The 27134-nt window shown below is 45.3% G+C and overlaps 1 protein-coding gene across 1 annotated transcript in view; it reads right to left on the bottom strand.

Moving 5' to 3' along the window:
- ACOXL (acyl-CoA oxidase like) overlaps positions 1-27134 on the bottom strand; it is a 342588-nt gene that overhangs the window by 260330 nt on the left and 55124 nt on the right. Inside the window, exons 6-9 of the mRNA XM_039231678.1 lie at positions 25304-25418; positions 24012-24098; positions 22141-22213; positions 17443-17575 (exon numbers count right to left, since the gene is read on the bottom strand). Coding sequence (XP_039087609.1) covers positions 17443-17575; positions 22141-22213; positions 24012-24098; positions 25304-25418 — 408 coding nt within the window. The remainder of the gene's footprint in view (positions 1-17442; positions 17576-22140; positions 22214-24011; positions 24099-25303; positions 25419-27134) is intronic.

Genomic DNA, 27134 nt, shown 5'->3' with positions numbered 1-27134 from the left:
TCAGTCCTCAGTTTTTGTCAGCATTCAAGAGTCTCTCATGGTTTGCCTCTCTCCCTTTCCCCCACCATTTCCGCCCTTCTTCTCCCCCTTGTTCCTCCGTCAAGTTCCTCCTAATCCTCCTATACGTGCAAACATATGATATTTGTCCTTCTCTGCCTGACTTATTTCGCTCAGCATAACACCCTCAAGGTCCATCCATGTTGCTACACATGGCCAGATTTCATTGTTTCTCATTGCCATGTAGTATTCCATGGTATAGATAAACCACATCTTCTTGATCCATTCATCTGTTGATGGACACTTAGGCTCTTTCCATGTTTTAGCTATTGTGGAGAGTGCTGCTATGAACATTGGGGTACATGGAGCACTGGGTGTTATATGGAAACCAACTTGACAATAAACTATTTGTAAAAAATAAATAAATAAAAAAACAAAAACAAAACAAAAGATTTAAAGAGACAGCTACAAAAAGGTTTACACTAACAAACCGGACAACCTAGAAGAAATGGAAAAATTCCTAAGAACATAAATCTTCCAAGGCAGAATAAAGAAGAAAGAGAAAATCTGAATAGACCAATTACTAGTAATGAAATTTAATCAATAATCACAACACTCCCAACAAGCAAAAGTCCAGGACCAGATGGCCTCACAAGTAAATTCTATCAAATATTTTAAGATTTAATGAATTGAAGAGGGAGGAATGCTTCAAAATGCATTGTACAACACCAGCATTACTTTGATAACAAAATCAGACAGAGACATGACAAGAAAAAAAAAAATGCAAACGAAAATTATAGCCTAATATCCGTGATGATCGTAGATGCAAAAGTCATCAACAAAATATTAGCAAACTTAATTCAACATACATTCAAGGGAGCATTGACCACAATCAAGTGATATTTATTCAGGACAGGCAATGATGATTCAATATCTGCAAAAAAGTCAATATGATATATACCACATTAACAAAATGAAGGATAAAAATCATATAATCTCAATAGACACAGGAGAAGAAACAAAACACATTTGACAAGATTGAACATCCATTCATGATTTAAAAAATAAAATAAAATAAAAAACTCCCAACAAAGTGGGCATACAGGCACCTGGCTGGTTCAGTCAGTGGAGCATGTGACTCTTAATCTCAGGGTCATGGATTCAAGCCCCACACTTGGTGTAGAAGTTACTTAAAAAAATAAAAATCTTTAAAAAAAAAAGGGGGGGGATATAGAAGAAACACACTTCAACATACTAAAGGCCATATATGACAAATCCACAGTAACATAATACTCAAAGGTATAAAGCCAAAAGATTTTTTTCTAAAACCAGAAACAAGACAAGGTTGTCCACTCTCATTACTTTTATTCAACGTAGTACTTGAAGTCCTAGACCCAGCCATAAGACAAGAAAAAGAAATGAAAAGGCATCCAAATTGGTAAGGAAGAAGTAAAATAGTCATTATCTGCAGATGACATGATACCACATATAGAAAACCCTAAAGACTCCACCAAAAAACTATCAGAACTAATACATGATTTCAGTACAGTTAAAGGATACAAAATTAATATACAGAAACTTCTGTGTATGGTGTTTCTCTACACTAATAACAACCTAGCAGAGAGAGAAATTAATAAAACAATCCCATTTACAAATGCAACAAAAAGAATAAAATATCTAGGAATAAATTTCATTTAAAAAATAAATTTAAGGAGGTGAGAGACATGTCTTCTGAAAACTGTAAGACACTGATGAAACAAACTGAAGAGGACATAAGTAAATGGAACAATATACCAGGCCCATAGAATGAAAGAATTAATGTTGTGAAAATATCCATACTACCCAAAGCAATCTACAGATTCAATGCAATCCCTATCAAAATAGCCATAGTATTTTTCACAGAAGTAGAACCAATATTCTAAGATTTGTATGCAACCAGGAAAGACCCCAAACAGCCAGAGCAATCTCGAAAAAAAGAAGAACAAAGCTGGAGATATCACAATCCCAGACTTCAAACAATACTACGAAGCTATAGTAATCAAAACAGTGTGGTACTAGCACTTAAATCAATAGAACAGAACAGAGAACTGAAAATCAACCCACACTTATACATTCAAATGATCTACAATAAAGAAGCAAGAGTATAGAATGGGAAGGGGGACCTGTGTGGCTCAGTTGCTTAAGTGTTCAACTCTTGGTTTCACCTCAGGTCATGATCTCATGGTTCATGAGTTCGAGCCCCATGTCGGGATCTGGACGCCCCATGTCGGGATCTGGACTGGCAGTGCGAAGCCTGCTTGGGATCTTCTCTTTCCCTCTCCCTGCTCCTCCTCTGCTTGAGCTCTCTCTCTCTCTCTCTCTCAAAATAAATAAACTTTTAAAAAAAGAATATACAGTGAGGAAAACACTATCTTTAATAAATGGCATTGGGAAAACTGGACAGCTACATGCAAAAGAATGAAACTAGCCCCCTTTCTTATACCATACACAAAAATAAAATGGATAGAGACCTAAATGTGAGACCTAAATTATAAATTTCCTGAAGCAAAACATAGGTACTAAACTGTTGGACATTGGTCTTAACAATATTTATTTTGCATCTGTTTCCTCAGACAAGGGCAACAAAAACAAAAATAACTGGGACTGCATCAAACTAAAAAGATTTTGCACGGCAAAGGAAACCATCAGCCAGACAAAAAGGCAACCTACTGAATGGGAGAGGCCATGTGCAAATGATATTTCTGATAAGGGGTTAATATCCAAAGCATATAAAGAATTCACACAACTCAACACCAAAGAAAACAAACAATCTGATTTAAAAATGGGCAGAAGCCTGAATAGACATTTCTCCAAAGAAGACATGCAGATGGCCAACAAAAACATGGAAAGATGCTACACTTGCTCATCATCAGGGAAATACAAATCAAACCCAAAATGAGATTATCATCTCACACCAGTCAAAATGGCTAGGATCAAAAAGACAAAAAATAAATAAATCAATAACTGTTTGCAAGGATGTGGAGAAAATGGAACCCTTATGCAAACTGGTATAGTCACTATGGAAAACAGTATAGGGGTTCCTCAAAAAAATTAAAAACAGTAATATGTGCGACCCAGTAATTCCACTTTTGAGTATTTACTGGAAGAAAACAAAAACACTAATATGTCAAAAAGACATAAGCTATTATTATAGCATTTTTTTATAATAGCCAAGATATGGATGTAACCTAAGTGTCCACTGATAGATGAATAGGAAAAGAAGATGTAGCATATAAACATCATGACGGATTCAACCATAAAAAGAATGAAAGCTTGCGATTCATGACGTGGATGGACGTAGGGGGTACTATGCTAAGTGAAATAAGTCAGACAGAGAAAAACAAATAGCATCTTATTTCACTTACATATGGGATATAAAAACCAAAACAAATGAACAAAAACCAGAAAGACTCATAAATACAGAGAACAAACTGGTGGTTGCCAGAGGAGGGGTATGGAGGCATGAGTGAAGCAGGTGAGGGGGATTAAAAGATACAAAATTCCAGTTAGAAACAAGTCTCAGGGATGAAAAGTACAGCATAGAGAGTATGGTCAATGATATTGTAATAACTGTATGGAGACAGGTAGTAGCCACACTTATGGTGAGCGCTAATGGATATAAATGTCAAGTCACTGTGTTGTACACCTAAAACTAACATAATATTCTATGTCAACTAGACTTCAGGTAAAAAGAAAACGATTTTTAAAAAGGGGTCTTTGACAAGAGCTGTTTGAGGGAGACCCTCAAGTCATTCCAGGGCGAGGTGGGCACAACACTGCCTTGCGCCACATGAGCCGTGTGCCCTTGCCAAACTACCTTACCTCCCAGAGCCTCTGTCTTCTCATGTGCAAAATGGGAACCAGGGTAGAGCTGTCATGAGCACTGGGTGAGAAAATGCACACAGAGCATCGCACATCTGGCCCGTCAGTGAGCAGTCAGCACACGGCAGCTCCCTTTCCCTGCTCTTGGACTTCCTTAGACCAAAGATGCTGGTGAGGGGCTGGGAAGTCCCCAGGGCTGAATCAGTTCACAGATATTTATCGAGGGCCTCCTCTGTGTCTGGTGCTGTCCTCTAGCAGCTGCCAGTCTAACAGTCTGACAGAGAAGCAGGCAACCTTCGACACCTGGGGCCCCACAGCAAAGTGCCGTGAGAGCTCCCTGCAGGAAGGGCAGCTGCAAGGGCGGGGAAGTTTCCTGAGGGAAGAAGAGCTATCCTGGGACAGAGTGGGTGAATGGGAAAGAAAATGGGGAAGTCATGGGCAGAGCCCAAATGTGACAAGGTGTGCAATCGGATCTGTATTGCTGAGTATGAGATCACTTCTGTTTCCCCAGAAAGAATCCCCCTTAACCCAGCTCCTCCTGTCTGGGACCGGGGCTGTGCTCCGAAGCTTTAATCCTATTACACAGCCATCTCTGGAAAACGAGAGACTGTCCCCAGACCTGTGTGTCATCTGCCCGGAATAGCACTCCAGTCACACTGACAATGTCGTCAGACCCATGAGGCTCACCCATGAGCAATCTGCAAGGGTGAGCCAGGGAGCAAGTGAGCTCTGCAGAAAATACAAAAAAACAAAATAGTCTCTGCCTGTATAGATGCCTCCATGGACCGAATACACCCTGATGTGGGCAAGCTCCAACGCTACAAAATGAAAGGGTGGATACACACAGAAGAAATGGAGAATATTTGCTTTTAATTTTTTCAAGATTCCGATCGGGGTTCACTGCCCTTAATTCGTTTTAAATGCCACCAAATGACATACATCCGATCTCCCTGGAGCTGTGATCTGGACTGACTTCTTCTCCATCAAAGAAGCCTTCCCTTCATCCCTGTATCCAACCATTCATCCATCCATCTATTCATCCCCCCATGCATTCATTCATTAAGTGCTTACTAAGTGTCAAGCCCTGTTCTAAGTTCAGAGGGGACAACAGCAAGCACGAAGACACAGATCCTCCTCTCTTGAAGCTGACATTCCCAAGGACTGGCCACGTAGGTCAGGCACACCAGGCAAGACCTACTTGCTTCTGAGTTTTCTGAGCTGCAAACAGAGGTGATTCCACAGAAGCCCTTAGGCACTCCACCCAGGGCCAACCTTGCAGGCAGGGAGTGTCCATTCCTCAGTTATGTCTTCCTGTGCCAGCCACAGCCTCTCCAAACTCTGGTCAAGTCTGACCCAAAGGGATTCCCTACAATGCAGGCAGGTTATTCCCTAAACCGTGTAATAACATAGTAGGGCCACGCATCCTCACGGGAGCAGGGGACTGTGCTTCTCATCAGGCATGCAGGAGCACATACATTTTAAATATGAACAACATCCCCTCCTTTCATGGTCCTTACATTGGGCTTTACAAGGCACCCCCACCTGGCTCTTATACTAATTGAAAAATAAACCAAGGAACAGAGGACACAGGCCAACATGTCACCTTTGTTATTGATTCAAGCCAGGCTAGTGGAAGGGGACTCGCTAATACCACAGTCCAGCCTTAGACACACTTGGTCGTGCAGTCCTGGCAGCACTGGACAGGGAGGCCTCCCCATGAGAGAGGGCCAGCCCTCAACACTGACTCCTTGAGGAAGGGGGGAGGGGAACAGCAGGCCTCCAAAAGCCCCAAGGTCTTGATCTCCAGCTTCCCAGTGAGGCAGGTCACTGCACAGCCCCTGCGGTCGTGTAAGTAAAGGGTAGAGTCAAGCCAGTTGACTATTTAAAGGAAAATTTCTATCGGTAAAAGCAGAGGAGGCAACCCCTCCTTAACTCCCTGAATGAGCTCAAGTCACGCAGTCACCAAAACCAGACCTGCTGTCATCCTTGGTCTCTCACATCCAATTAGTCCCAATATTCTCTCCATTCTGTCCTTCCTATAAACACTGTATTCTTTCCCCACCCCTTCTACACCAACTGTGTATCATATCTTACTTGGACCACTATCCCAGGCCCATTGCCTACCCTTCACCCTCTATCTCCCACCCATCTGCCATGACAGTCTATCTAAAATGCAGTTGTGGTCCCATCGGGACCCTGCACGCAACCCTTCCTTTGCAGGTTCTCCAAGGCTCATGGGTCCTTTTCCATTATGGCCCTGACTTACCTACCAGCTTGGTCAGGGGGGTGGGTAACCACCATGACTTCTCAAGAAGGCCACAGAAACTCTGGCCACACGCAGCCTTCCATTCAACCACAGTGGGCTTCATTGATTTGCCCCCCTGTCCTTTCATGCATAGTCTCCCCTCTGCCTAGAATGTTCTTCCTCCACTTTACTTCCCAATTTCTACTTATCCTTGAAAAGTCAGTGTAAAGTCTTTGGGGGAACACTCCTCTGAATGGCTTACACTAATCCTGCTGGCCCTTGGCCTGGTCCTGCTAATAACCCCATCTTAACACTAACCTCACACTGATTGTAATTGATGGGTTCCAGTCGCTCTGCCTTACAGCCCCCACCCCTCTCTAATTGACCCCAACTGACCCGACAGGGGGGAAAAAAGATAATTTAGAGAATAGAACCCTGAAAAAAATCTCTAACTGATCTCTGTAGAGAGATTACAGAACTACTGCATCTAAAAAACAAAAACATACAGCTACAGAAAAGGAATAGTTAAGAGAAAGAACTCTTCAAAATTAATTATACAGGGGCACCTGACTGGCTCAGTCAGGTAAGCGTCTGACTTCGGCTCAGGTCATGATCTTGTAGTTCATGGGTTCAAGCTCTGCATCGGGCTCTGTGCTGACAGCTCAGAGCCTGGAGCCTGCTTGAGATTCTGTATCTCCCTCTCTCTCTGCTCCTCCCCTGCGCACTCACTCGCTCTCGCTCTCGCTCTCTCTCTCTCTCTCTCTCTCTCAAAAATAAATAAACATGAGGGGCGCCTAGGTGGCTCAGTCAGTTAAGCGCCTGACTTCGGTTCAGGTCATGATCTCATGGTTCGTGGGATCGAGCCCCGCGTTGAGCTCTGTGCTGACAGCTAGCTCAGAGCCTGGAGCCTGTTTCAGATTCTATATCTCCCTCTCTGTCTGACCTTCTCCTGCTCACGATCTCTCTCTCTCTGTCTCTCTCCCTCTCTCTCTCTCTCTCTCAGAAATAAATAAAAACATTAAAATTTTTTTTAAAAATAATAAATAAATAAACATGAAACAAAAAGTTTAAAAATAATTATACAAATAAAAATGTATAATAGGGAAAACCCCAAAACGTAAAGCAAATCCTACTGAGAAATATGAGGGGAAAAGTAAGAGAGAGGCAATCAAGACAAAAATTCCAACCTTCAAACAATATGAGTTCTGGGGAAAAAAAGAATTACCAGACAACTAGTAGAAGAAATTTTCCTAGAATGCAAAGAGTTTTGGGATTGAAAGAGCCTACCAAGTGCCACATAGGATAAAATGAAAGATCAGATTTGGACACATTACTAAGAAATTTCCACATACCAAAGCCAAACCACTTCCAGAGATAAAAGTGTGGGTCTCATCCAAGGGATTTATGACTTTCCACTAGCAAACCTGATGTGAGTAAGCAGAAGTATTCAAAATCATCCCAGGGACACCCAGGTGGCTCAGTCGATTCAGCGTCCAACTTCAGCTCAGGTCATGATCTCACAGTTCATGAGTTCAAGCTCCACGTCGAGCTCTGTGCTGACAGCTCAGAGCCTGGAGCCTACTCCAGACTCTCTGTCTCCCTCTCTCTCTCTGCCCCTCCCCTGCTCATGCTTTCTCTCTCTCTCTCTCTCTCTCTCACTCTCTCTCCCCCCTCTCAAAACTATAAATATTTAAAAATTTTTTAAATAAAAACTTTTTAAAAATGAAAATCATTCCACTGAACTGAGCTCAGAGTTGTACCCACTCAACGAATCTTCAGTATAAATGGACCTTTACCCCATAAAAGGTCATTCAATATAAAGGCTGGACCAAGCCAGTCTCCCCTCCCCCGTCCTGCTCCCAGCACACAGACAGACAGATGCTCAGGACCGCTGTGACACATGGTGGTCATGCAAAGTCGGCAGTGCCACTGAACAACAAATCAGGCCCACAAATCACAGTGGAGAAGGAAGCCGGGATTCTGGCCCAGCCACTAACCATCCAGCATCTGCCAAAATCCCAGTATGAGTGGAATCGCCACGTTTTTAAATGTAGACAAAACTTTTTTTTTTTTTTTTTTTAATTTTTGGTTTGGTTAAGTTAACCAAAGCAAATATAATCCTGCTCCAAAGTGGTTCAAGAGTATGGGTGAGCAGGGTCTGTGCCGGACTCACGGAACTCCTTGCTGAGGACTGCCAAAAGCCATCCCAGCATGGGAAAGGGCAGGACCCCGGTGCCGGGCTGCCGCCCTGTGAGGCTGGTGGGCCCAGTGCAACCTGTTAAGATTTTTCCATGTCTTCGTTTTCTCATCTGGAAAATGGGGATGGTGATAGCACCCATCTCACCCAATTAAAGGAGTGATTACATATAAAATGCTCAGAGAAGCACTCAGTGCATGGAGTTATCATTTGGTGATGGCTTGAGCTCCTGTCACCTTTCTCTGAGAACCTACCAACGGACAGATTCATCCGCAGGAACAGAAGAATGGAGTTAATAAAACGTGGAGTAAGGAAAAGGTACGGAGGCCTGTACGGGCACTTGTGCTACATGCAATATCAAGTTTCAGGCAGAAAAACTCCTAAGGACAGCAAGCCAGCCATTAATCATCCATACTTGACCTCCCGGGTGGTGCGAGTGATGCTCCCCAGAGACGGGCAACAGGGCCAATGGAGCTTCTCACAGCTGCAGCCTGGGCACCCTGTCTACCTGCCTTTGGTGAGCAGTCTGCTAGAGTCCAGGAAGGCAAGCCCCCTTCTAGGCAGGCCGTGGGCTCAGAGCAGCTTGGAAGTAGTCTACACAGGCAATACCATCGATGACACACTCAGAGCAGCCACGGCCACAATGCAGGGCTTGACGAGACTGGGGTTTCCTACAAGGTTTTCTCAGCCTCTGATGACTTAGTTCAAGAGAGCTCTGTTCCTTGAAACGTTATCATAGTCACAAACATCTCACATTCCTGGGCCACATCAAAGGGGGAGGGATGCCCAAGGCTTTCCTCTCCTACGGCACAGAGAATCTCCATACGCCACCTGAGCTCTTGGGCTGTCCATCTGCAGATGTGACCTGGAGACTTCGCTCAGTGCCGAAGGGCTGGAGGTCAGCTTCTAGGTCCTCGCGCCTGAGAGACCCAGAGACCTCATTTAGAAATGTCTGCACTGGACTCTTATCTCTGAGATCTCTTCCAACCATAAAAGTCTCAGGGCTCTCTCTTTATAAAGGGTTACTCTCCAGACCACCGCCATCCCCTTTTCCTTCCTGGCGGCCTCCTCACAGTGGGGCCCCTCACAGCGCTGAAGTATCTCAGCTACCTGGATACACCATGAGCTACCGGAGAGCACACACCTGCTCCCGCTCATCTCTGCCCACTGCCCCCAGCGTCTCATCCAATGTGTGCTCACAGAAGTGAAGTAAGTTCAAAATGGTAACTCTTTAAAAGAACCATTTCAAACATTCATGTCAGGTGCTACTTATCTGTAGTTGTACTGGATCTCTAGCTCTTTGCTCTTTGGGGGAAAAGGAAGCAGAGGCACCTTTTAAAAAATAAATGTTTAAATTTCAGTTGTTAAAAATGTAAACTGCCATGGAAACACCACAAGTAAAGTTTTTAACGGTTTTCACACCCACCCCAAATGCTGCAAACTTATTGTCTTGAAAATTTATTTTCTTATAATGTGTGAGTCAAATTATATCCCGAAGGGTCATCCAGATAATTGCATCCTATGTACAATCTTGGTCTTGAGCCGGACAACTAAATACTCAGCTGATGCACTCCCCCTTCGCCTTATATTGACCACTTTGTAATAATCAGCACTCATAGCTGACAAGATGCTAAACTGACGAGAACAACAAAATCCCAGCCTTTTCTTACATATAAAAGCAAATAAATAGAAAAGAAAAATAATCTGCAAATCATCATTGGTATTTGCTACCCTCTGGTGGTCAACCTGGGGAAGTTTCTACACCAGAAAACTGGAAACTATATTTCACAGATGGCCCCTCCGAGGATCATCCAGATGAAACCCTTTGTCCCATGGGTCTTCCCCAGCATCGGAACAAGTCCTGCTACTCTGCCCCTTACACCTGTGTATGTATGTGTGAGGATGCTACAGAAAGAATAATGCTAACCTGAGTGGAACAAGATGAGCTATGTGAACCTGCTTCCTCAAAGCATATACACCTAAAGAGACAAGCATACAGCTGGCAGAGGATGAGCTCCATTTTCAGTTCTCCAACTCTCTGTGATAACAATGACTGGCCACTTTACAAAAGCATCAACAGAATAAACATCAGTCAACTTGCCTCCTCAATTTCAATGATATACACACTTGTTTGTATCATACATTGTAAAGCCATTACTCTAGGGAACCTATAGCCCCCCTCACCCTACCCTCCATCATGTCATGCCTCTTGACAGTGCAGAAGTCTCAGTGTGGTCACTGTCAGAGTACTTCCATTTCCATCCAATTCCCATTCAGTTTACTCCTCACCCCAAGCCCTCATGGGCACAAGATCCTACAGAGATGCTTCTTAGTCAGTTCTTAGTGCTGGGTGAGGGCCAGGCTCTGGAGGATAGTGTATGCCTCTGGCTCCTCCTTACACACTCTTGCCTAGGGAGTTTTTTTCGTAAAATACGGTGTCCATTAGAAAGGTGACTGCTTTTCTTTAGAACATTCCATAGCTCCCCATTAACTATGAAATCATTCATGAATGGATCACTCTTGTGTTCAGAAGTCTTTGTAGTGGGATAGGTGGATAGATGGGTGGGTGGATGGATGGATAGGTGAGTGGATCAGTGGATAAATGGACAGATGAATGGGTGAGCTGGATGGACAGATAGATGGACAGACCGATGGATGAATGGACAGGTGGGTCTATGAGTGTGTAGATTGACAGGCAGATCAATGAGTGGATGGATGGATGGATGGATGGATGGATGGATGGATGGATGGATGGATAGATGGATGGTTGGAAGGAAGGAAGGAAAGAAGGGAAGGAGGGAGGGAGGAAGGAAAGATAAAAGACTGCATGACATTTAGTGCTCTACTGGGACCTACACTAAAGCTGAATAAAAACACATGTTCTCTGTCCACTAAATGTTCTTTTAATAACGATAAAAATAAGATGAAACTAAGTGCCAAGAGGAGAGGTAAACATAAAATTATTGCAGAAGAAAACTAAAGTAGATGACCTCCTAGCAAGAATTAAACAGACAAAAACTTGATAGTATAGTAGCGGTAGCCACAGAAATGGAGGTTATTAATTTCAGGGGACTGAGTGGGCTTCAGCTCGGGGAAAAAGGTCACAGCATCTGGCTCATGGTTGTCAGGGCAGGCAGACTGTCACACTGTGACAAGAGCTGCCCAGCCCCAGCATCAGCCAGTGACTAAAGTACACAGGCCTGGCCCTGCAGAGCCAGACGCAGGAGCCAGATGCCAGGGTGAGAACCCTCACATCCCAGACGTCTCTGTGGATGTGTCAAAGCCTGGGTGAAGGGGAAGCCACCAGGCAAGACAAGAGAACAGCAGGAACAGGCAGCCTGCTCTGATCTGCACTCACCCAAAGCACCATCACGTCCCTTGTGGTTTACAGAGCCCACTTTGACTCAGACAACTCAGATACCCCCTACCTCCTCTTCTTTGTTGTTCTAATTCTCCATGAAACCTTACAGCCCGAGGTCTTGAAAAGGTTACTCAAGGCCACAACATCCCCACACTCCTATCAATAGGGGAGAGAGACTCTCTTGAAAACGTGGACCCTACCTCCTTCCTCAGGCCCTTTATTCATGTCCAACAAGGCTCACTGTCAGAAAAGATCATGTTCCCATCACAAGTTCTGAGCCTCCCACATGAAAACCAATTTCTTCCCTTTGCTCTCCCTTCAACCCCAGTTTTCAGGGGAAAACTATCTACCACCATACATACCGCAACCTTTTATGACTCACAGATGGCCATTCACTCCCTCCGCTCTTCTCTCAAGACCATGTGTCCTTCGTTGCACCCCAGGAAGATAGTCAGATGACACGGACCTCCCCATCTCATATTCACAGACAGCCATGACCACAGACATTTTTCAGCCACATCCAGCTTCGGCCTCAGAATTTTCCACTATCAGCTCAAGCACCACTACCACAGAGGGCTGAGCATGTGTTACAAACCCAATTCGGAATCCTCACAACCTCAGATGTCATTTTCATGATCCATATTCCTGAACTTGATCACATAAGCTCCCACATCGCTTATAATAATAATAGTAGCCTCTGTGTATTGACAATGTAGTGTAGGCATGCCCTGTAGAAGCACTTTCCAGGCACTGACCCACTCAGGTCTTACAATAGCTCTACGAGGGAGTGCCGTCATTATTTTTAGAGGCGTGGAGAGGCTCAGTGACTTGTCAAGGTCATGAGGAGGCAAGCTGCAAACCGAAGAGGCTGGTTCCAGAGGCCATGCTGTTAGTGGCCCCTAGAGTAAGCACAACATTCCAGCTGTTTCCACGCATGTCAATCCCACATATCTCAACCAAGCAACTTGATATGGGACATCTTCCCTCTGGCCGCCTCAGCACTGGCGCTAGGATGAGGTGAGAAGGAAGCCGGCTCCCACCAGCTGCAGACCTGGTTAACAGCTGTGGTGAGGGTCTTCCTCACCCACCAGCTCGCAGGCCAGTCACAGCCTTCTGTGGCCCAAAGCTGTAACTCAGCTAATTCAGCAGATCACGAACATGCCCAAGCACCTCCAGTCTCTTAGTTTTCATGTAGTGCATTTGGGCTGTCCCCGTTCCCAATGAATTCAACTATATCTTTCAATAGTCTCTACATGGCAATCTTACCTACACAACGTGCTATGTATGACCTTCTCTCCATCTTTCTTACCAGAGATCAGCAGAGTCAACCTGTGTATATTCAGTGCCCATCTTGGGAAATTCCCTTAACCTCCTCATGCCTCATTTTCCCCATATACCAATGGAACCCACTGTTATGAGGAGAAACAAATTAACACCTGTAAAGCATGTATTACATGTAAAGTCCGAAGGAAGGCGTAGCACCATCCTTCTTCCCTGCCATCCTGGAATGGGCTGAGGGGTTGGGGCAAGGAGCATGAGAATAAGCCCATGTTGAATGCTTAGTTCTCCTAAGAACGACATCAGGTGCTCTGTTTGCGAATTCTGATTCATTCTTCTTCATTCTGTCAACTCCCCCTCGCTGCGTTCCTACCATGTGCCCTACCACGTGGGAAGCTGAACACTCAGCAGCGAATGAAGGCAGCAGGGCCCTGACTGCACAGAGCTTTGAGGCTAGCCAGGACACAGAGACAGCCTGTCATGTCTTTAGCTGGTCGTAACCATAATAACAAGGGGGAGAGCAGTGCCTTGGGCACATGACAGAGGGACCACACGTGGGCTGTGACTTTTCTGAAGAAGGGACACTTGCCTGAGCTCTGACATGTGCATGAAAACGCACCATGTGAAAAGTGGGGGTGGGCTTGCTAGGCAGCACAACAGCTTGTGAGAAGGAGGTGGGGGGAGAGGTCATGCAAGGCGCTAGAGATGGGAAGAGAACTTGGGCCATGATCCTGGGGGCCGGGGGAGGCCGGCAGGGTGACAAGGAGGCTGGGATGGGGCTGGAAAGTCATGACTGTATGCATCTGCTCTGCACTGGGGTTCTCCAAGCGTGGTGCCCAACCAGTAACAGCACCATCACCTGGGAACCTGCTGCAAATGCAGACTCATCAGCCCCTCCCAGAGCGGCTCAAGACCCTCGGAGAGAGACCTCGCTACGGAGGAATACCTACTTTAAAAGACTAGAGAGGGGGTGCCTGGGTGGCCCGAAGCACTCGACTTTGGCTCAGGTCATGATTTCACAGTTCATGGGTTCGAGCCCCGCGTCGGGCTCTGTGCTGACTGCCAGCTCAGAGCCTGGAGCCTGTTTCAGATTCTGTATCTCCCTCTCTCTCTGACCCTCCCCTGCTCATGCTGTCTCTCTCTCTCTCTCAGAAATAAACAAAACATTTAAAAATAATAATAATAATAATAATAATAAAAGACTATAGAGGGGCGCCTGGGTGGCTCAGTCGGTTAAGTGTCCGACTTTGGCTCAGGTCATGATCTAGCAGTTCGTCAGTTGGAGCTGTGTTGGGCTCTGCGCTGTCAGTTTGGAGCCTAAAGCCTGCTTCTGATTCTGTGTTCCCTCTCTCTCTCTCTCTCTCTGTCCCTCCCCACTTGCCCTCTGTCTGTCTCTCTCTCTCAAAAATAAACAAACATTTTGTTAAAAGACTAGGGAGGCCCTTTGGAGAGTGGGGACCAGTCTGTCTAGGCCGAAATATCTACTTCCACAAAAAATCAACCCAAAACGATGGGCTAGACCTCCTTCACATTTCACACTCCCTCTACTTCCGCCTCCAAATTCACAGTGACTTCCCCCTGCTTCTCCCCTCCTTCTGGAAAGTCTTCCCGGCCTCCCCGCCCCAGCTACGAGCTCTCCCAAGCCCCCACCTCCTACCCCTGCCAAACGTCGTAGTTTCCTTTTCCTTTTGTTCTGCTAATCACTTAATCCGGCACAGCACTCTGGACGCAAATCGGAGGAAGGCTATTAAGGCAAAGCCTTTAAGAGAAAATCTGAAAGTGCTGAGAAACCATGGAAATGAGAGATGACCATGAAGAATAAGACATCTGGGCAAAGTTTAAAAGTACGGGGCATGCTCAGCCTTGAGCAAAATGTCACCACGGGGGGCCACGGTGAGTTTCCTAATACATGAGGAATGCACCTAGGAGAAAAGGATCCATTTTTCCACTCATCAGCGAGAGCAGAACAAGCAGGGCCGTCTTAGGTTTCAGCCAAGAAAACATCTGTCATGTGTTTGAGCCCTAGGAGAGGAGGAGCTGCCAAAGACGGATGAGATCATCCTCGCCCGAGACGCTCGCGATGAGATCACAGTGGCCAAGGTCGCTGTCCGTCAGGGCCCACCACAGCCGCGGCACCCGAACCGTGCAGAGTCCCGGGCTCGCAGGCTCCGTGAGGGGGTCTCCCCACCACGGAGTAGACCTGCCTCCCGGACAGAGCAGGCGCTGACTCCCCGCCACTGCGTTTTGCTGCAGATACATAGGAATCCACAGGAAATTATGCACTTCTGCAAAACATCTCAGACTGCCTTGTTACCTGGAAGCCAGGATTCCAGGCATCTGTTTCCCGGAAAAGCCTATTTATTCCTTTCTTACAGCCAGCTGCTATCTTCCCAGTAACAGCCGCACTGGCAGCAGGCAGCACGTCAGCGACGGCTCTGAGCAATTGAACATCTGTGGTGCCAGCTCCGCACACACCTCCACTCACTGGTGCCTCACCGTTACCACAAGGCCTGTTTTACAAAGAAACTAAGGCTGAAGGAGGGCTCCCGATCTGCCCACGACCCCACTGCTGGTCATGTCCAGGCTGAGACCAGAGCCCTCAGTTCTCTGACTTCAGAGCCCCTGGTCAGGATAATGCCTCTACGGTGCCAACATTCAGTAGACTGGAGAACTCAAACCTTTTTAAACTCAGCCACTCTAGGGGCATCTGGGCGGCTCAGCGGGTTAAGCGTCTGACTCTTGATTTTGGCTCAGGTCATGATCTCAAGATTCATGAGATTCAGCCCTGCATCGGGCTCCCCACTGACAGTGCAGAGCCTACTTAGGACTCTCTCTGTCTCTCTCTTTCTCCCCCTCTCTCTGCCCCTCCCCTGCTCATGCTGTCACTCTCTGTCTCTCTCTCAAAAACAAATAAACAAACAAAAAGAATCATCCACTGTATCTGTCTCTTCTCTCCCATCTTCTTTGCTCCAGACCTGGTGATACTTAAAATCAAGTCTTTTCCAGCAGGCCTCCCACTTCCCCGACTCCGGTGCCCTGCTCCTGCCTCTCAGCGCTCTAGCACCAGGCTGGATGAGCTATCGGGGCTGCTGGCAGTGTGGGCGTCCTTTACACCCCATCGCCCACTCGGAAACGTAAAGCACAGGCTTTCTGCACGGCCTTTCTAGCCAGGAGCCAGCAGGTGCTTTCATGTCCACTGAGCACTCTCCGCAGAGAGACCCCAAGGCCACCGCCATCAGAGGGGACAGTATGCAGATCCTGCCACCAGCTAATCTTGAATCCGATTTTTGTCCGATAGTCTCTACAATGTAATTCTCAACTCACTGGCTTCTCCCCTTTCCTTCCACCTCTTTCTAGAGTCTCGAAATGGCCGCAATGGTTTCTATGCAGCATTCTACCCTGATGCTGTGTTAGAGTCCTGGCCCTACCTCTGCACCCTCTTCACAAGGCTCCCTGGGGCCTCACTGATTTGTCAGATGACTCGGCTAAGGGGACCAACCAGCTGAGCCACTCCTGATGTAGAATTTCAGAACTGAACACCCTTTAAGGACCACTGGAAAACAAGGGCAGGAGGTAGTGCCCAAGGGCAGGCATGACATCACTGCCTCAGTTCGGAGTGTGGGTATTCACGGCATCACAGGTGTACCAGCAGACAGGAAATGCAAAGCCCAGGGAAACTCCTGTCAGGCAGGCTTCCTGGGAAGCAGGACCAACCCAGTGGAAATGAGTAAAGGATTTTCCCGCTAGTCAGACGACTATGTGCTGACGTCAGATGAATGAAATATATTCCTTCTTGATGGAAAAGCTGGATTCAAGCCACAATGTATATTCATGGGTTTCTTAATTTTTCTTCCAGCTTCACCAAGCTCCATGTAGCTTAAAGCAGGCTTTTCCCTCATGCAAAGAGATGAAAAGGGCACAGAGAACAGACGATGCTAAGCCTTGAGGGGTAGGAGGAAGAGGAGCCTTCCAGAACTTTCCTTTCCTGGATGCTCTTTCCAAACTAGTATATGGGAAGGTTTGGGAGAAGGTGAGGTAGAGCTGCCTTCTGGGGGTCTGGCTTCATGGACTCCCACCTGGGATGCTGAATGCCACAGCCCAAACAGCCACATGCCCATCAAAGCTCCCCAATGAACTCAGCTGAGACATGCCAGCCTTTCCTCATGTGTCAGCTCTTAGCTGCTTTTCCAGCAGATGCATTTGTTCTGAATGACCCATTCCCCCCTTCCCGGGGTCAAAGTCTGTGTCTCTTTTGCAGTGCCTGTGTTCCACCCACCAGAATCAGCAGCACATCTAAGATGCAGATGCACAGGATCCCATGAAAAGAAGGGCACAGAAATGTTCTCTGGGTATGGCCAACTGGGACTTCTTAGCATCTAATCATTAACCTTAGCCACATTACACCAACTGTGTCTCAGGAAACTCAGTTCCCAAAACTGTTACCCATCCCTGGAATAAGCAGAGAATAAAACAGTGGTATAAATCAAAATCAGAGTCAACTACCTTCATGGCACCCATAGCCTGGAAAGTCACAGCTAATCTTGAAGGGGTCAGTGCTGCCAGCATCGCGTTGAATCTTGCACTCTTGTTCTTAATAGGGGAATGGTACCGCCCATCTGGAGCCACAGCACCAAACCTAAGGTAGGGAAGAGGCAGGTGGAAAAGAGGGGCAGGGTTAACAAAAAAGAAGAGCTTGGCACCCCTAGAAATGATACCACATGCACACAGAGGGCTGTCTCACAGGTTTCCAGATTCAGGAACCACCCTCATGAGATATCAGAGTCGGGCCTAGGGGGAGTATCTCCTCAGGAAATTCTGACAAAGGCTTGACCCATGAAAAGGACAAGCAGTTTTCCTGTCACCATCAGCCTGCGACTCGGCAATGGCCTCTAGGAGAAAGACACATGAAGACCACCCTTGTTAAGCCAACAGTGGAGCCTGAGTGTGAAGACCACACATCAATCCACTTTTTTTTTTAAATGTTTTATTTATTTTTGAGAGAGAGATAGAGACAGCATGAGCAAGGGAGGGTCAGAGAGAGAGGGAGACATAGAATTCGAAGACAGGCTCCAGGCTCTGAGCTCGCTGTCAGCATAGAGCCTTACATAGGGCTCGAACCGATGAATCGTGAGATCATGACCTGAGCCGAAGTCGGCTGCTTAACCGACTGAGCCACCCAGGCGCCCCTCATCAATCCACTTTTTTGTGGTTGAAATAGAATTCAAATACCATAAACCCCCCCCCCTTTTAAAGTGTGCAATTCAATGAATTCTAGTACCTTCACAAACTTGTACAACCATAACTACTATCCAATTCCAAACCTTTCACCAAAAAGGAACCTCATACAATTAGCAATCACTCCCCATACTCATCATACTCCAGGCCCTGGAAACCAGGAAGCTACTTTCTATCTCTGTGGGTTTGTCTATTCTGGACGTTTCCCATAGGTGGAATTATACAATGTGTGGCTTTTGTGTCTGTCTCCATTCACTCAGTTCATTGTGTTCAAGGTTCATGCATGTTTTAGCATGTATCAGTACTTCATTCCTTTTCATGGGCCAATGATATTCCATTGTATGGATTCACCGTATTTTGCTTATCCATTCATCCACTGATGGATATTTGGGTTATTTCCCCTTTTATGGCTATTATGAATATTTATGCTATGCACATTGTGTACAAGTTTTGGGGTGGACATGTTTTCAATTCTCTTGTGAACAATGTTTCCACACATACCCAGGAACAGAATTGCTGCTGGCTCCTACAAAAATTTTAAACTTTTGAAGAAGTGCCAAATTCTTTTCCAAATCAGTAACACCACTTACATCCCCACCAACATTCTCCTTATTACTGCTGGTCTCTTTTAGTATAGTTATCCGAGCAGGTGCAAATTGGTATCATCATTGTCATTTCCCTAATGACAATGATGTTGAGCATCTTTTCATGCGCTCATTAGCCATTTGCATATCTTCTTCAGACAAATGTCTACTCAGATTTTTGCTCATTTTTCAACTGGGTCATTGTCTTTTTAGCCTTGAACACTAATAGTTCCTTTCGTATTCTGGATACTATGTATGTATGATTTGCAAATGACCTACATGATATACATGTATCATAAATATTACGGTATATGTGATTTCCAAATATTTTCTTCCGTTCTTTTCACTTTTTTCATAGTGTCCTTTGAGTTGCAAAAGTTTTTTAATTTTGATGAAGTCTAATTTATCTCTGTTTTTGTTTGATTGTGCTTTGGTGCTTAAATTGAGGTCACAAAGATTTGGTTTTCTTCTAAGAGCTTTACAGTTTGGGCCCTTACATTTATATCTGTGATTTTTTTTTTTTTTTGAGAGAGAGAGAGGGAGAAAGAGTGAGAGAGCACAAGCCAGGGAGAGGGGCAGAGGGAGAAAGAGAGAATCTCTAGCAGGCCCACCCTCAGAAGCCAATTGTGGGGCTCAATCCCACAATTCTAGGATTGTGACCTGAGCTGAACTCAAGAGCTGGATACTCAGGACACTCAACCAACTGAGCCACCTGGGCGCCTCTATCTGTGATCCATTTTGAGTTAATTTTTATATATAGGATGAGATAAGAATCTAACTTCAGGCTTTTGCATGTGACTATCCAGTTATCCTGCACTATTTGTTGAAAAGACTATTCTTTCCCCATTAAACTGTCTTATCACCCTTGTTCAATATTAACTTACCATAAATGTAAGAATTTATTCCTTTACTCTCCATTCTATTTCATTGTCCATATATCTATACTTATGCCAATATCACAGTGGGTTGTTTTTTCTTTTTCGCCTCCCACCTGCTTTCTGGGGATCCACTGTAATACCACATTGCCTCAATTACTATAGTTTTGTAATAAATTTTCAGATCAGAAGTGTGAACCTCCTAATTTGTTCTTCTTTAGCAAGATTGTTTTGGCTATTCTGAATCTCTTGTGTTGCCATATAAATTGTAGGATCAGTTTCTTAATTTCTGCAAAAAAAAAAGGCAACTAGGATTTTGATAGGGATGCCAAGGAATCTGAACATCTATTTATTGGCCTACTTTTTTTTTTTAATTTTTTTATAGCTTATTTATTTTTGAGACAAAGAGAGACAGAGCATGAGTCAGGGGAAGGGCAGAGAGAGAGGGAGACACAGAATCTGAAGCAGGCTCCAGGCTCGGAGCTAGCTGTCAGCACAGAGCCCAATGCGGGGCTCGAACCCACGAACCATGTGATCATGACCTGAAGTCGGACACTTAACTGACTGAGCCACCCAGGCGCCCCTGGCCTACTTTTTATCAACACTGAAAAAATGGGGCTCCTCCTTCAAAATACCTGTGTTGCGACTGCTGTTCTCTGGTATACTGGAGGCAGCTTAAGTGCCAATGGAATGGCTTTAAAATCAAATCTTGTTTGGCGCGCGTGGATGGCTTAGTTGGTTAAGTGTGCTACTCATGATTTGGGCTCAGTTCATGATCTCATGGTTTGTGGGATCATAACCTGAGTCAAAATCAAGAGTCATCAAGCCCTGAGTCGAGTTCTACGCTCACAGCCCAGAGCCTGCTTGGGATTCTCTCACTCTCTGCCCCTCCCCCACTTGTGTGGGTGCTTTCTCTTGCATTCTCTCTTTCTCTCTCTCTCTGAAAGTAAATAAATAAATTTTAAATATAATTTAAATTTTAAAATTTAAAATAATTTAAATATAAATAAATTTTAAATATAAAATAAATAAATAAATGATATATTTATTATGATATATATATTTATATAAAATAAAACCTTGCCTATCAAAAAAATTCTATATAGTCTCATACCTTCTACAGATCATTTGGCTCACTATTACTTTTCTTTCTGGATAAATCTAACTTTCTAATCTCGAGTGCATTGGATGAGTGCTGAGCCAATGGGTCCAGCTTCTGATAGACTGGCCAGGCCATTGAGATCTCATTAGAGTGGGCGAGGTATGGGGAGTTCCACATGTGTGGCTTTCCCTCCCTCCTCCCCATCTCCCAGAGTGGAGAGCGGCTGGGAAGTAGCCAGGAAATGTGCAGGCACCTCGGGGGAAGGCTGCCGGCCCTCAGACCTGCTGTCACGGGCACTGATGGCTCCTGAGGGGGCCTACGGGTTTCAGCACACATCACAATCACTGTGAAGATGCTTCCGTTGTTTCCGTTTTATTTCCTACCACTTCACGGTGGGGGAGGGGAGAAGTCAACAGAATCTGGTCCTTTTAAAGTTCACTTCCCACACATTTTTCTTAAACTTTTGGCATCTATGACATCTATCTGCTGGCAAGAGCTTGCAGGAAATGAAAGGGAGTAAAGTATTAAAGGAAAATTTATCATAAAACAGGGAGACTGCTGATTATGCAAAGCTTGATTGATGGCTTTTTCACAGATTTCAAGAGGACAATAGGTCAGGATTTTTACTGGATACATGAAATGCTGTAGAGAAAAATAAAGGTAATTGGTGTTTCTTGGCCTCGGCAAAGAGTAATATGAACCCCTAGAGCTCCATCCCCAAAGTGCACCTGAAGAAGAAGCCTTCACCTCATCATTCAGCCCACCCCTGACACCAGTGAGATGGTGGGAAAGGACACTGAACATCTCTGACATTATCTGCCCAAGTAGTATTGGTTACAACAGCCTATTAAGCTAAAAGGTGGTACCTTATCTCCTGCCACCTACAAAGAAGACAGAACACTACCTGGTGTATAATAGAAAAAAAACTTATTTTTAAGGAAACAACCTAAATGCCCAACAATAAGGGATGGATTGCATAAATTATAGCTCACTTATTTAATAGTCTGTTATGGCAATATTGAAAATGATAATGGATATACGTAATTAATGCTGCATAAAAACACTTGACATAATGTTAAACGGAAACTAAACGTTATGAAAAATAGAATTTATAAGTGGATTTCATTCAGTAAAAATTAAACATACGTCTCCCTGTTGGTACATTAGCGTGGAAAAATGTCTAGAGAGTTATACATGAAAGTGTGTGCAACAATCATTAAGTCTGGGGAACAGCATGATGTCTATTTACTTTTCTATATTTTCCAGTGGGTGCCCAGTAAACTTCTGGGAGTGGCTCGAAGATGGCCTGAACACGCAGCCCACGAGACCCAGACACCAGGCCCAGTCGGGGAGAGCAATGAGATCGTACACACAGTCAATCCGAGTTAAAGAGGAAGCTACTCACTTATCCAGCAGGTTCTCCCTTGGTATCCGAACCTTGTGGAATATTAAAATCCCGTTATCCACACCATGCAGACCTAGAGAGAGCAGAAGAGAGCTGCAGGGGCCAAATCTGGGCTGGCATCAGAGCCACTACCCCTGCTACTTCCCAGGCCTGTCTCCACTAAAACTTAGGACCCTTTATTTTACCCACAGAATGGCCGATGTTTCTCTCTTTGGGGTGGGGGTGGGGACGCTCTCTGTTTCATTGAGGATCGGTGCCTTCTGGGTCCCTGGGCTCAGGTGGAGGGTCTTGGTGCTGTGACTTGGAAAGGAAGAGCTCTGGGCAACAGAAGGAATGTCAGGCTGAACTCAGAGAAGGCAGGAAAGCCGCTTACCCCCCCTCCGCCCCCCAGCAATACAGAAGTCAAATTTCTCCTCTTTCCCAGTGCTTCCTTCCCAGCACAAAGAGGTGCATGTGTGAAGCCAAATGTCTAAAAAGACAAGAGAAAATGGCCACAAGAACAGCCATGGGTGGCTGGGGTGATCCAACTCCCCAGAAGGCTCCCGAAAGCCCCTGGACCCTTTTCCTAGTGATACCTAGCAGAGTCTGGGGTCTACTTTTAGTTCATTCCGTACTTAGGAAGACTTAATCTGAGAGGAAAGAAAATCTTCACTTAGCGAATGTCTTTATTTAGAACATCACCCCTTGACAAGGAGACGGTTGCATGTAGGAGCTTATAAGGAAACCAAAGCAGACTCTCTGAAGTTGTCCGTGTTTTGAATGTCTAGCATTACTTCACAAGAGCTGGGTCCTCTGCTCAAGAGGCGCTTTCAAGGGGCAAGGACAGCAAGGGCCTCAGTCACCCCTGAGAGATACAATTAGAGCACTCACAACCCCACCTGAAGCCCATTGCAGCAGCCACAGCGGCGGTCAGAAAACACTAACGGGCCAAGGTGGGACTACCCCTCCTCCAAAGGATCATCTTCTTCTCCCTCTTTTCTCTTTCTTCTTTCCTTTTTCCTCCTCCCCCACCTGTTTCTTTGGCTTGGTTTGGCCTTGGCTGGGGACAACCAGTGGAGCCCACAGGCATGGCCTGCTCTCACCAAGTGTTATAAATTGAATTGTGCCCCCTGCCCCCTCAAAATTCACACATTCCAGTTCTAACCTCCAGTACTTATGAATGTGACTTTGTTTGCAGACAGGGTCTTTACAGAGGTAATCAAGTTAAGAAAAGGTCATTAGGGTTGCCCTAATCCAAGGGACCTGTGTCCTTATTAAAAGCGGAAATCTGAACAGAGACACACATGAAGACGGAGAACACAGGTAAGCATGGAGATGGTCACAGACAAGCCAAGGAGAGAGGCCTGGCGCGGATTCCCCCTCCCAGCCCTCAGAAGGAACCAACCCTGCCAGCACCTTGACCTTGGACTTGTAGCCTCCAGAGCTGTGAGACAATATAGTGCTGTTGTTTATGACACTCAGCCTGTGGTACAGCCGCCCAGGCAAACTAGTCCACTGAGTCGGTCCTTAGGATTTATCAGGGGTCCCCTAGGCACCAACACCAGGCTGTGGCTTAGGGACAGGAAAGAGCGCTTCAACCCACAGGTCCAAGAAGAGAAGAGGAGGCAAAATTACTCAAGGCAAAGCTGCCTCATGACTAGAAAGTACCAGAGGCTGGGAGAAAATGAGACCAATGCATATTCATAAATGACAATCCCCAACATTCCCCAACAGTTCTCACATAAAAGACTCTCATCGGGCTTCAAAATCAGTCTTCTGTGCCTTCACTGTTTTGATGAAGTAAGTTAGATTCTCCCTGGGGTGGCGGGTGGGGGGCAGGGAGCAGCAGAAGATGCAGACAAGGGTAGGAGAGGGGTCACCTGGGGACTCACCTTCTTTGTACATCATATCAACGGCCGTCACTCCTGGGTACAAGCTTCCATTTTCATCGCGGACAGGAACAATGAAACAGTGGGGCCCTAAGGAAGGCAAAGAGATAGTGCTAAACTCTCTTTTCAGGGTGCCTGAGTGGCTCAGTCAGTTAAGCATCCAACTCTAGATTTCAGCTCAGGTCACGATCTCGTGGTTTGTGAGATCAAACCCCGCAACAGGCTTTGCACTGACAGTGTGGAATCTTCTTGGGATTCTGTCTTCGTCTCTCTCTGTCCCCGGCTTGCTCTCTACCTCTTTCTCTCAAAAATAGATAAACAAACATTTAAAAAAGATAAACTCTCTTTTCTAAAGATACAATTAAAGCTTTACTGATTTCCTGGGACAGTATACAATTGTGCTGATCCTGAAATTCAGAGAGTTCTATGACTGAATCTTATACAGCAGTCCCCCCTTGTTCAGAGGGATATGTTCCAAGAATATGTTCCAAGAACCCAGTGAATGCCTGAAACCGTAGATAATACCGAACCCTCTACATGCCATGTGCTTTCCTATACATACACACCTAGGATGATGTTTAATTTAGGTGTAAGGCATGGTTAAGAGATTAACAACAATAACTAATAATAAAATAGAACAATTATAACAATATGCTATAATAAGAGTTACGTGGGGGCACCTGGGTGGCTCAGTTAGTTGAGTGACCAACTTCAGCTCAGGTCATGACCTCACAGTTCATGAGTTTGAGCCCCACATGGGGCTCTCAGCTGTCAGCAGAAAACCCGCTTTGGATCCTCCATCCCCCTCTGCCCCTCCACCGCTTGTGCTCTCTCAAAAATAAACATTTCTTAAAAAGAGCATACATGACTGTGTTCTCTCTCTCTCTCAGAATATCTTCTTGCATCACACTCCCCCTTCTCGTGATGATATGAGATGTTAAAATGCCTACATGATGAGATGCACGGGGAATGAGGTAGGCATTGGGATGCTGAGTCACACTACTAATGACCCTCTGACCTCACGTCAGAAGAAGGATCATCTCTTTCCAGACCACAGCTGACTGCAGGTAACCAAAACCGCAGAAAACAAAACTGTGGATGGGGGGGAGGGGAAATAGTGCTGTGCCAAAATGTAATCATAAATTTTGTCATCATATATATTTAAGAGATAAAATTGGTATTGAATTTTATACAAGCCAAAAACAGGCTGTAAAATGCACTTTCAGGGTAAAGCACTCACTGGAAAATAGTAATTGTAAAGAGAATTATTCTAGCTTTCTGCGCCACCAACAAACCTTGAGATCTTCCCTTTATGATGAGCTGGGCAAAGACCGCCGCGTAATTCCCATACATCGCGTTTCCAATGTACATCTTCTCAGCATTTTCACATGGCGTGTCAATTACGAACTCCTACACAGAAAAAGGGCATTCGAGTTTCTCCTTTCTTATGGCTCATTTCAACCCCTTGGCTCAGTGCAGTAGAGACTGAAATAGATCCACATCAGTAGCAGGACGCGTTCAGGTGATCTCACAGCAGAGAAGCAGACAAACTCCCCCAACCCCTGGTGATATACACTCAGCTCTCATTCCCAAACACCCCACTGGCAAGGCTCACAAGGAAGGACGAGACATCTAATGACCTGGGGCCCCTAGCTGGATAAGCCCACATCTATGTTTTATTTTGTCTGCTGGGCATCACCCCTTCTGGACAAATGACTTGGTTCCTCATGCCCTCCACTCTTGCCCAGGCCTTAAAAATCCCTACCTCGTTGATATGAGTCTTTTATTTAAATAGCAACTAACTGAAGGCCAAAACCCTATGCCGGGATGCGAGCAAGCCTAATAGGCAACCGTGACCTATTCCCACCATTGCTTAGACTCTCAGCCCACACAATTCTGATTTTTATAAAAAGAAAAACCCTCATTGGACCCTTAGGATGATTGTTTCAGAAGCTGCCTCTCCATCTTCCTGATCAAGGAATGTAATAATTAAAAGTTCCTCCAAAATGCATAAGCCCTTAAACTGAAGCATTTGTAAAGAATTCTCTGTCTTATAAGGAAAAGAATCTTACAATATGCCACCCAGTTTGTCTCCATAATATGACCGAGGACTCCAGGCCCAGAGAGTCTGAAATAATCTTTGGTCAAAAATAAGATGTAGGACTTTTGTTTTCAGGCTCTGCTCAACCTCGGTCGTCTTCTTCCCTCCGGAAGCCAGTACAGAATCCCAATGGAAATGCTCTCCTTCACCTCTAATTCTGCTCACCACCCAAGTTACCCTTCAACCTCTTGACAAGGAGGGACAGACAATAACTGTCAACTCTGAAGGCAGGGTACCTGGGACAGGTCGGAGAATCCAGGGGAAAGGGCAGAACTACACGTTGAATTGGAGCTGACAATATCAAAGGTGTGGCTGAACTAAACCAACACGTGACTGATCATGTAAAGATTATCTCAGAGTTTAGATTTTCAGGGACGTAGACTACACTTTCCCACTGGCCAAGAAATATATTCTTGAAGCCTAAGAAAACATTCTCTGACATACGTTTGCACAGGGAAGCTTTTAACATGTGCAAGCGCTTTTCAGAAACATAAATGGACAAGCTGAATTTTTCTTTAAAAGAAGTCTCTGGAGAATGCCCTTGTCTTATCAGGTCAGCCGGGACTTCTTAAAGAAAGGGATTATTTGAGGCTGGGTGCAGTAACAACAACAACGAAAACACCACAAACACACACACACACACACAACAACCCACAAAACCCCATGCAGTGAAGAGATGCTTACTTCTGGAGGGTAGGAAAGTAAGTAGTAGTGACACTGTCCTGGCAGGAAAGACCTGGTGAGCTGGGGAAGAGGCAGGGGGATGCATCCATCCCTGCACACATCAGATATACTCTGGGAAAGGAGGTTTGTCACTTCTGGCAAAAACGCTTGATTTGGAAAGTTTGCATAAGCCAAAATGCTGGCACTGAAGCGGGATCTAAATAATGCACACCATGTGTGTCGGTTCCTACCATAATTAGTTGTTGAAGGCCAACCAATTGGTCAGTACTGTAAGCGCTAAAAAAAAAAAAAAAAAAAAAAAAAAGTCTTTGACCAGAGAGCTCTTAGCCTAATTCATTTTT

This window comes from Hyaena hyaena, unplaced genomic scaffold, assembly GCF_003009895.1.
Source record: "Hyaena hyaena isolate Hyena2069 unplaced genomic scaffold, ASM300989v1 scaffold_57, whole genome shotgun sequence".
Lineage (NCBI taxonomy): Eukaryota > Metazoa > Chordata > Mammalia > Carnivora > Hyaenidae > Hyaena > Hyaena hyaena.
The sequence above is the reverse complement of the archived record's forward strand: the minus strand, read 5'-3'. Positions and strand labels throughout refer to the sequence as shown.